General features: G+C 37.2%; 3 protein-coding genes across 5 annotated transcripts; 1 reads left to right on the top strand and 2 right to left on the bottom strand.

Annotated features, from left to right (window-relative positions):
- Positions 1-2,365, bottom strand: LOC111011075 (replication factor-A carboxy-terminal domain protein). The gene is made up of 4 exons (XM_022284696.2): positions 2,030-2,365; positions 1,643-1,763; positions 1,291-1,445; positions 1-394 (listed from the first exon to the last, which is right to left on the bottom strand). The coding sequence occupies exons 1-4, from the start codon at positions 2,219-2,221 to the stop codon at positions 383-385; spliced, it is 480 nt and encodes a 159-aa protein (XP_022140388.1). The 5' UTR covers positions 2,222-2,365; the 3' UTR covers positions 1-382.
- Positions 2,366-2,444: 79 nt separating this feature from the next.
- LOC111011074 (S-adenosyl-L-methionine-dependent methyltransferases superfamily protein) lies at positions 2,445-6,309 on the top strand. 3 transcript variants are annotated; one of them, XM_088120842.1, is made up of 9 exons: positions 2,445-2,562; positions 3,262-3,328; positions 3,670-3,735; positions 4,593-4,686; positions 4,784-4,897; positions 5,232-5,332; positions 5,436-5,510; positions 5,591-5,683; positions 5,899-6,309. In XM_088120842.1, exons 2-9 carry the CDS (start codon positions 3,287-3,289, stop codon positions 6,181-6,183), a joined length of 870 nt encoding a protein of 289 aa, XP_087976968.1. In that variant the 5' UTR covers positions 2,445-2,562; positions 3,262-3,286; the 3' UTR covers positions 6,184-6,309. The 3 variants fall into 3 exon arrangements, with proteins under 3 accessions (XP_087976968.1, XP_087976967.1, XP_022140387.1); XM_088120841.1 differs by having other exon boundaries at positions 2,468-2,661; XM_022284695.2 differs by lacking the exon at positions 2,445-2,562 and adding an exon at positions 2,965-3,053.
- A 95-nt stretch (positions 6,310-6,404) lies between these two features.
- On the bottom strand, positions 6,405-8,402 carry FUC1 (alpha-L-fucosidase 1). The gene is made up of 3 exons (XM_088120840.1): positions 7,710-8,402; positions 7,354-7,590; positions 6,405-7,270 (listed from the first exon to the last, which is right to left on the bottom strand). The coding sequence occupies exons 1-3, from the start codon at positions 8,306-8,308 to the stop codon at positions 6,505-6,507; spliced, it is 1,602 nt and encodes a 533-aa protein (XP_087976966.1). The 5' UTR covers positions 8,309-8,402; the 3' UTR covers positions 6,405-6,504.
- Between the last annotated feature and the right edge of the window lie 1,853 nt (positions 8,403-10,255).

Here is a 10,255-nt window from a genome sequence, read left to right on the forward strand (position 1 = left end):
TGTCTTCAAAACCTGAATTTAGATTAAATTTTTATAAATTATTGATTGTTGAACTTAAACCAAATTTTGTATGGAGTTAACAAAAACATCATCTTGATCAGAACATGTGTATTGATTTTTGAAGTGAAACTGTCACAGGACTTGCGAAAATGAACAGACTGGTGGCTTGGCTGCTACACTACAAATGCCACAAGTTGGGAAGGAGGTGCTGACACTGTACATAACTTGATTACAAAGCATCAGAAGCTGAAGGGAAGGTTAAGCCCCCTTCCCTGGCTGGTTTATACGGCTTTGAACTCGATGCACCTTTTTGTCTGGATCGATAAATCGACAAGCCCGTGGTGCAGCTCCAGTGAAGCTCCCGGGCGAAGACCATATTATACTAACTCTTGTTCTGTGGAAGAAGCAAAGGCAATTGATGATTACAATTACAAATCTATATAAGTTGGAGTTCAACTCAGTCTGTCTTCTCATCTTAACCTTATACCAAATTTCTATGTTATTTGCACATTAGAATAGGAAATCCCAAAATCACTTTGACAAAGTTAAATAAACGCACAATACAACTGGGGAGAATTCAAGAGCTCTCAGTTCTACCTATGAGCGACTTACTCACTCCACTTCTAACCCCACCATCCCATTGAACACTCCCACAATGCAATTCTCCCTCTACCCCTCTACCCTTCTATTAGATCTTCAGGTGTATATGAATCTGAAAACTTCAATGTATAAAATAATGGTCCATGTACTATTAAGATTACGTCATGTAAGATCTTCAATTTAAAAACTGTCTTATAGGACTTTCAATGCTGTGGATAATAAGTCTCTGGTCTTTAAAAACTATCTAACAGGTCTTTGAACTTTAAATTTATCAAACATTTTTTACATTTGGATACCAATTGGATAGAAAATGTTTAAGGCTTTATTAGACACCTTTTAAAGTTTAAAGACTTATTAGACACAACATTGAAAGTTAGACGTCTGTTAGAAACTTTTTCAAGTTCAGGAGCTTGTTAGACACAACCTCAAGGTCCAGGTATCAAACTTGTAATTTAACTTTAAAAATAACAATATTTGACGTATGAACTCCTGTGTGCCTTCTCAATATTCAAAATAATATATATACTTTACTGATCAAAATTCAGCTAAATGAATGTGGAATCACATATCTGCCTACCTGATGAAGCCACCAAATCCCAGATGCTAGTCTTTCAAGAAAAGAAAAGTATGCAGAAAACCTCATAATAAGAACTAAAGACGGAGGGAGGAAAACTAAGAGCAGTTTCTTACCCCATACAATTCCCTCAGTCTCACAATTGCTGGTTGAAAACCAGAACTCAGAGGAACAACTTGTACAACTCTAGAGTGTTGTGCATTGCCATTCTTGGGTTTAGAGATTGTCATTCTAAACATCTCTCCCTCCAAAATTTCACTTGCAGTTTCAGCTGCAGTAAGAAGTGAAAATTCAACCAACAATCAGAATCAGATTATATGCGGGAAACAGAACAGCTTGGATAAAGGAAGATTAAGCCAGATTTCGTGGAAGACTGTCAAAAAAACTTCCCATAAACTTGTATTATACTACTTTCTTAAGACACCCGTTGAGAAGTTACTCAGAAATTGAAATACAGAGGGAGTTTACCAGCAAAAGGATGAAGCTTAGCAAAGTCAAAAAACTCATCAGCAGAGCAACCAAACAGAACCCTAGCGGCCCTATCGAAGCATATTACAGTTTGCACCTTCTTATCCGTAGCAATTGACATCTGCCCAAAAACAATGGAAATATAGGAGCCCCAATCAGAGCCTAGACGTAATAATGCAATGCACAGCCCCCGAACCCATTTCAAACAACACAGCATTTTCTCCATAAAACGTGTAATCAAGACCACAATGAGTCGAATACATAAATACATTCATAACCCCAACATTTCCCATTCAAATTTCAAGCGGAATTCCAATAACCAGAACATCCCAATATGTATTCAGAAACATTAAAATTCATTCCAAGTGGGCAAGCGGCAGTACTCACAAGGAGACGAAAGAGGCGTTTGGAGGAGGAGAAACCGGGATTGAAGGCGTTGAAGTTGCAGAATTTGCAGAGAGAAGAAGAGGGGTTGTCGGGGAGAGACCTCTCACAGATAGAACAAACCCTGTAACAGAAACTGCTGTGATCCATCGCTACCACTCCGCACATTGTTGTAATTGGCTTATCATTTTCCATTGCTCCTCCAAGAAGATTGCCTCCGTTGCTGAAAACGGAAAAAAGCGCTCCAAATCCACTGCGATACTTTGGCCTTTTGTGCAAATAAAATTAAATTAAAGGACAACTCTTGTGAACTGGAGCTGGGCCAATTGTATCGTCCTTCTAACCATCTGGGCCGGCCCAGTTTCCGGTGTGGGATTCCAAACCTCTGGCCATCCAAAAAGGGCCCACTGGTAATGCACTGGCTTTGCCCGCCGGCAACGAAGACGATGGAAAACCCAAGGAATGGAGGAGACCTGAAATCCACGGAACTGGAGCCTCACTCTTCAAGGGAAGAATTAGAAAGCTTAATCAATTTGGTAACCCTGCATTTTTACAGCTCGTTCCTCCGCTTTATCGAGACTAAACCGTATGCTTTCTGTCAGAAAGATTTCCTTTCGTTCGATGCTAGAACTTGAGTAAGTGTATGATCTTGACTCTTCCCTCTTAGAAGGAAGAAATTAGTGCAAAGATAATTGTTGATGCCGTCAATCTGGTAGGAATTAGATGATTAGGTTCGCTTTTAAGAATATTAATCTTGACTTTATTTTTTCTATATTATGCATGCTTATGCGATTTCTCCTATTGAAATTAGAAGTAGTTCAACATTTTCATTCAAGTGTTATCTACTTTATGCTAATGAACTAAGTTCCTCAGGTCTCTTTCAACCCCCCCCCCCCCCCCCCCCCCCCCCAAAACAATAAATAATCTGAATTCTGCATTGAAGCAAATACGTTCAGATCAAAGGTTCAATTATCCTTTTGATCTTGTGGAAGCTTGAATTTTAGGCTCTTATTATGGAGGCTGACAGGTACTGTAATCTTAGCTTTCCTGTTTATAAACTAGATTGTATTTGTAGGTCATAATCCTTAGATAATTCGTGGTATCTGTTAATATCTTAAAAATATGATATGCATGTCAAAAGATGCCAGTTTCTTGAATTTGCGGTCAAACTAGAATTTTTCTTACCACTATCCTTAGTTAATCTTTTAATACATTATTGAATTTTGTACCATCAGGTTAAATTCTCCCAGTACATTCACCATGACCATGGAAGTCTTAGGTCATGAATTGCGATTCTATCAGGTATTTTGTCTGGAATGTTATTTCAAATTTTCATGCGGCACATTCCTTCAGATTCAAATTATCACTGGCCAGTCTATCATATCATATCCATGGTTCTTAAAGAACATATTTCTAGTAGGTCATTGTTGATAGCTGAACTAGCAAGAGTCTACAGTGTAAAAAGAACTCATTCACTACCCCTTGACACTTGAGAGAGACTCTCTCGCTCTAATAAGGGGCAGAGGATTCAAGGTCTCTCCCAAGTGAAACATTTCTATAGTTCATTACTAATTTTTATTCATCATATTCTGCAATAACCTATCTGACAATGGAAAGTATGTTGTTATATTGCAATGTTATAGGATCCCAATTCGAAACATTTAGGAACAACAGTTTGGGATGCATCACTGGTATTTGTCAAGTTTCTGGTAATCACTGGTCTACCCTTACGTTCTCTTTGATTTCATTTGTCATAAGAGTTTTCACTTTTCTCATTCACAGTAATGGGTTTTATGTGTACCATTTTGCTTATGAAGGCAAATTTTTGTTGTTTCGGGGAAGAATTTCAATTTTGTTACTCTCTGAAGACAGCATATGACATGCCCGGTCAAATGGAACATATTTTGATTATGTTTTCTATTTGAGTAAGAAGCCTGGCATGACATTTACTTCGATTATCAACGATGTTGGTTTAAAATCTGAACATGAGTTCTCTTTGACCAAGATGCAAATACTAAGAGCTTAAAGCTTTGCAACTATTAGATTTTATGATATTCAAATGAGAACTTGAATATTCAAATAAAAAAACTATTAGATTTTATGAATTTCTAAGAATTCATCATGCCTGCCTCTATTCATCTGTGGACATAGAATATGGAATGTTGTTCAATATGACTAAGTTTACTTCAACCCTGTCTTTAACTAAAAATCGTTTGCATCCCTTATAGTATTTCATATAGCCTTTTTCATAGGTCACTATTTTGTTAGGTACCCGAATACAAGAACCTAACAGGAACACTATATTGCAATACGAAAGAGTAATTACAATACCGATAACCTTTCGAGAGGGCTATCTCTCTCCCAAGAACTCTCTCAAGTTCCTTGCCAAAATACAATTCTCCCAGATCCCCCTTCCTCTCCCTACTACCCTTATTTATAACAACTCACCCTAACTAATTATCATTCTAATTACCATACTACCCCTTCCTACTAACAAACTAATATTCTCTAATAGGACTCTCACATATTCTTTATAAACTTTAAAGCTCTCTTTTCATTGTTTCAGGAGAAGAATTGCCGAAAAGGAAAATTTAGCCCTTCAAAACTTAAAGGAAAGCGTGTCATTGAACTTGGAGCTGGTTGTGGACTAGCTGGATTTGGTGAGTTTATATTTGATGTAAAACCATTTTGCTTCGATGGACTATACCCTTCTTTTCCTTGCGAAGTTAACGATCTAATTCGACCTGGTCTTTATAGGCATGGCATTGCTTGGATGTGATGTGGTTGCGACAGATCAAAAGGAGGTTTTGCCTATACTAACAAGAAATATCGAACGTAATACTCCAAGCTTTGCACAGATGAACCCTTCAGGTAGCTTATTTTATTTTACTTTATTATTTTATTTTTTAGTTTAACCTGTTCAGGTAACTTTTCAAATTTATAAATTACAAACATTCTTGTAAGAATTATTTACATTTTTATGGTGGCAATTCAACTAGCAAAATCAGTTTATCTGAATTTGTTCTCATTTACAGTTCAACTTCCCCCACTGCCATGGGTAACTTTGTTGAGAAAAAGAAAATCTGGTTCAATTTGATTTTAAGAGCGTGTTTGTTTGATCGAGAACCTTTCTAGGACTACTTGATTAGTACACTGAGAGCACTTTTCCTCTGTGTATCTCATAAAGGAAATTGGTTCATTGTAGATTCTTTTGGTTCAATCAGTGCAGCAGAATTAGACTGGGGAAATGAAGATCATATCAAGGCTGTAGGTCCACCATTTGACTTCATTATTGGCACTGACGTGGTAAATTTATATGAGTATTTCGTTCAATAGCATGCTTTTCTTATGATTTACACAGCAAATAAGCGGCCACAAAAACCAGTAACTTTTATTATTCCATACGTAGGTCTATGCAGAACATCTCTTGGAACCACTTTTGATGACAATACATGCATTATCAGGTCCTAAAACTACAATTATGGTATGAAGAAATGTTACTTTCATCCAGTTTTTTTACGGTGGATATTATCAATTGCTCATTTGTTTATATCTTTTATGAAGTTGGGGTATGAGATTCGTTCAACAAATGTTCATGAGCAAATGCTTGACATGTGGAAAAAGAACTTTGAGGTGAAAACTGTATCAAAATCAAAGGTACACTTTATACTTCCATTGCTTCTGAGTTAAGAATTCACTCTGAAATGGATATAGATTAAGATGTTTGTCCTCGTTTGGTTGCTCTGTTATTGCATTGAGAATATCTGCAATATTGTCATTTTAGTAGCACTGATAATAGAGGAAACAGCGAATCCCAGTTATAGTCGAAGACTGAAACTGCTGTATGCTTCTGATTGTGTCATCTGTTGCAGATGGACTCCCAGTACCAACATCCCAACATTCAGCTCTACATCATGGGGCTGAAGTCTGCAGCTGGGAACACAGAGAACCCTCAAGAAGACAACATTGATCAGAAAATTGATAGAGTTTGTTCAAGTCGGGAAAATGACAAAAAGGATGTAAGTTGCGATGAAACGGATATCCAGAAGGCGGAAGAGCCAGTTACAGAAAATGCGGATGAAAAAGTGAGTGACTGGGAAGTTAGAAGAATAGGCTCGATGGCTGCTCGTCTTCTACAAGATGTAAAAATTGCTTGATCCATTCTTCGAGAGTTATTTTTTGCTGTATTCATACTTAAACTAATAGGTTACATTCATACTAATATTATGCATCACTCCCGGTGATAAAGTTTGTTTATGAAATAGTTGATGGCTTTCCTTCAATTTTTAGTGGAGTGCCGAAGTTCTTGTCCCAAAATGCTGATATATACATGCTCTGTTCAGTTTCTAATGCCTAATATCGTCAACAACACCAATCATAGTTGCAATTTTTATGTCGATTTATATGAAACAGAAAACAATGTTCCATCACATTTCAAGAAGTAGTTACAAATATGAGCTAGAATGACAACATGAATTTTATACAGCAGAAATCTGAGAATGGTTAAAGGTAATCTGACGACGAACTTCACTGCCATTGATGCTTGCTCCCGATCTTGTATCCAACTGATTACTCAAGTGAGTGAAGTTATCCACATGAATCCCCAAATAAGAAATGAGGGGATCGGCCCTTGACTTCTCAATAACAAGTCTCAAAAACTGAGATTCTACGGTTGGAAATCTTAGTATTCTCCGATATCCCACAGTGGAGCCCCTCACCACTGTCCTCCAAACACCCTCATCACTCAAAATGTCAAAATGAAATTCAATAATCCTCTGTCCCATGTGAATAGGCTCTTGAATATGCAGCAAATTAAAGGATACTAAATCTCGAAGCTTTAAATACAGAACCCAACTGGGTTGATTCTCAGCAGGAGCCCAGTAAGAGTAAATACCTTCTTTGAGGACGTTTGAGGGGACGAAGCGTCCGTCGTCGCCATCTCCTCTCGTACTGCTAGCAGCAAGAAGAGCATTTTCTGCCAAATTCTGGGAAAAAATGGAGTCCCGGAGCTTGGTGAATTCTTGAAGCACTTGTATATCTTCAGCTGATATTAAGCCCGAGGAATTTGGTGGTACGTTTAGCAACAAAAGGCAGTTTCTGCCAGCTGATTTGTAATATATGTCAAGAAGAGTACTCGCAGACTTTGGAACTTCTGATGGATGCCAGAACCAACCAGGCCTTATTGAGACATCACATTCAGCTGGAACCCAATCATGGCCAAATGGGTCACCTTCCCCAGAGTATCTGAATGCAATAGAGAGGGAGAATGAAGAAAACACCAAGCGCAGAGAGAGAGGGAGAACATCTAAATTGAGAAGTGAACTCACTGAGAATCACTGCCACCAATTTTTACAGCACTGGAGTTAAAAAGAGACCAACAAGTAGGCTTGGCAACACCAGCTTCATCACCAACCCACCGGCAGTCCGGACCGGCGTCGGAGAAAATAACAGCCCCCGGTTGGAGCTGATGAATTAGCCTAAACCAAGAATCAAAAAAATATTCCATGTCCTTCTCACCCTCTCCCTTTGCACCATCCAACCACACCTCCTTGATCTCTCCATACCTAATCAAATCAACAACACTTTTCCTCAATCAATACTGTACGCAATACATTCAGATGGCCTGAGAAGCAAATCGTCGAACACTTTATGTGCAAAAAAACAATGAAGCGAGAACCAGTACCTTGTGAGCAATTCAGTCATTTGCCCAACATAGAACTCATTATATTGCAGAGTTTTCCCGTAGCAGGGCTCGTGCCGATCCCACGGCGATAGATAAAGACCCAAGCCGAGCCCTGCTTCTTTGGCAGCCTTGGCCAATTCCCCAACAACGTCTCCTTCACCATCTCTCCAAGGGGACGACCTTACTGAGTAATTGGTATACTCCGACGGCCACAAGCAGAAGCCATCGTGGTGCTTGGCGGTGAGAATCAGACGGGAAAACCCCGCATCCTTGGCGACTCGGACCCACTGAGCAGCATCGAGGTTCGTGGGATTGAAGATAGATGGGTGGGTGCTGCCAGTTCCCCATTCTGAATCGGTGAAGGTGTTGGGGCCGAAGTGAAGGAAGAGAGCCATGTCTCCGAGTTGCCATTGGATCTGAGAAGCGGAGGGGATGGGGAGAATGGGAAGCGGAGGAGGAGTAAGTTTGGAGTTAATCGAAGAAGATGCAGCTTCGAGGAGGCACAATAGAATGAACAATGAAATGGGAATCGGGGAATTGAGAACAGGATAGAATTTAGGGATATTGCAGCAGCAGAAGCTGATCGTCTTCTTCTCCATTGTATTGATAATTGAAGCTGTCGGAATTTTGCTTATGCAGCATTGCTATTCCTCCTGCGCTGACCTTACCCAACAAACTAGTTTAACTTAATAAATCATTAAAGTAACATATTTAACTTAACTTGACGTGAAAGTCCAACGATTATTCAATTGAATCTATAAATTTTAAAAAATTATATCATAAATTTAATCATAAATCTTTTTTTAGGTGACGATTGGTGATCAAAATCACGGCCTCTTATATTTCAAAATTTTCTATTTAGATTTTATTTTATTTTTGGTTCCTGCGGTTTCAATTTAGTTGCAATTTACATGTAATATAAATTGATGATAATGAACAAATGACGATAAATTCACACAAAAACGTCCTGCACAAGCCCAAGCCCAAGCCCAAGCCCAAGAAAAAGTCTTTTCGATCGGTGATCCATTAACTTCCATAAAGCCCAAGGGGCCTTTTTGAAGGTTGGCCAAAAATTTGTTCAATCCAGATCTGATCTACCAGGTGCTACAAAATAGTGTTATGGATTTGATTTTTGTTAGCCATCAATAAATTTTTAATTGGTGAGATCTTTCAAGTCAATATAATAAGTGTCAAGTCATCTGAGTGGATGTATTGCATTGCCATGTCTATTGTCAAACAACTTTATCTTATTAAATACAAAAATAATTTTAAATTTTAAGTTTTAAGCACATTTTTTATTTAAGAGGTTTGAAATCAGAACTAGAAATATGACTCTTTGTCTCTTATCTTTTTAAAATTTTAAAACTTCGTCGTTTATGTTTGAAAAAGTTGGTAGAGATTATTTTGTCAAAAAAAAAAAGAAAGAAAGAAAGAGTTGGTAGAGATTATGAATAAAATTATTTAATAAATTTTAAAAGAATCACAACTATTGAAAAAATTCCACAACTAGATTTTTTTTTTCTTATGCAAATAAATTAGGAGTATAGAGATTCAAACCTAATAAGTAAAAACCAATTAACGATAAATTATGTTCAGGTAGCTTTCCACAATTGGACATTGTAGCACTTTTAATCAGGGTGGAGGAAACAAAATTATTTTAAAAGAGAATGTTTCATTGGGTTGAGATTAATTCATTATTTATTTCATATTTTTGTGTAGGAAAAGTTTCTTGGCCCAAAATGTATGAAAATAAAGTGTTTTTGTCATATAGTTGCATTGGTAAATGATTAAAAAAATGAAAAGAGAATAGTTTATGGTCGGAGATTATTTTTCATCTTATAATTAAACGTTGGTTTGAAGTTAAATATTTCACTCTTATGAAATAGAAGAGAAGGGAGTTTCCCCACTTATTTAAGCTACACTGAAAATCTCTGTTTCCTCAGATTCAGCACTAAATAACAAAAATATTAATCAAGAAATTTGCAACCCACCTCATAATATTTCACGTCCTTTAAATTGAATAAACTTAATTCAAAGCAGGGACAACCATTAATTTAAGTTAAGATTTCAAAGTTATTCATTTATTACTCAAATGCATGGAAAAGTTTCAAAGCACATTAAATTTCATTATGAACATAGAAAGAGAAGTACTCCCACCAACCATGCATGTGAAAAACCCTGGATCATAATCTTGAAATTCATGCAAAGTTATTTCATATTATATAGCATTAATTATATTTCATTAGGCTAATTAATAAACAGATAAATTTTTTAATTTTGTATAATTTGTATGTGATTCACTTGTCTATAGTACAGGGTGGAATGGCAATGAGGTGAATAAAGACAAAAGTGGTGGCGAAAATGGAGGCAGTTGACGAAGCAAACACATACAAATACAAATCTTTGAATTTTTTTATATTTCGCACGCAATTGCTGACGTCATTCTCTTTCCTCCCAGTTTTGTCCATCTCATCAAATTGCCTATTCTTTGACTCTCTTTTTATTTCTCATTTTTAATTCCGTTGGTGGGTCCTACTCCGCTTCAT

The sequence above is a fragment of the Momordica charantia genome (genome assembly GCF_013281855.1).
Source record: "Momordica charantia cultivar OHB3-1 chromosome 2 unlocalized genomic scaffold, Mcharantia_2.0 BLBB01000002.1, whole genome shotgun sequence".
Taxonomy (NCBI): domain Eukaryota; kingdom Viridiplantae; phylum Streptophyta; class Magnoliopsida; order Cucurbitales; family Cucurbitaceae; genus Momordica; species Momordica charantia.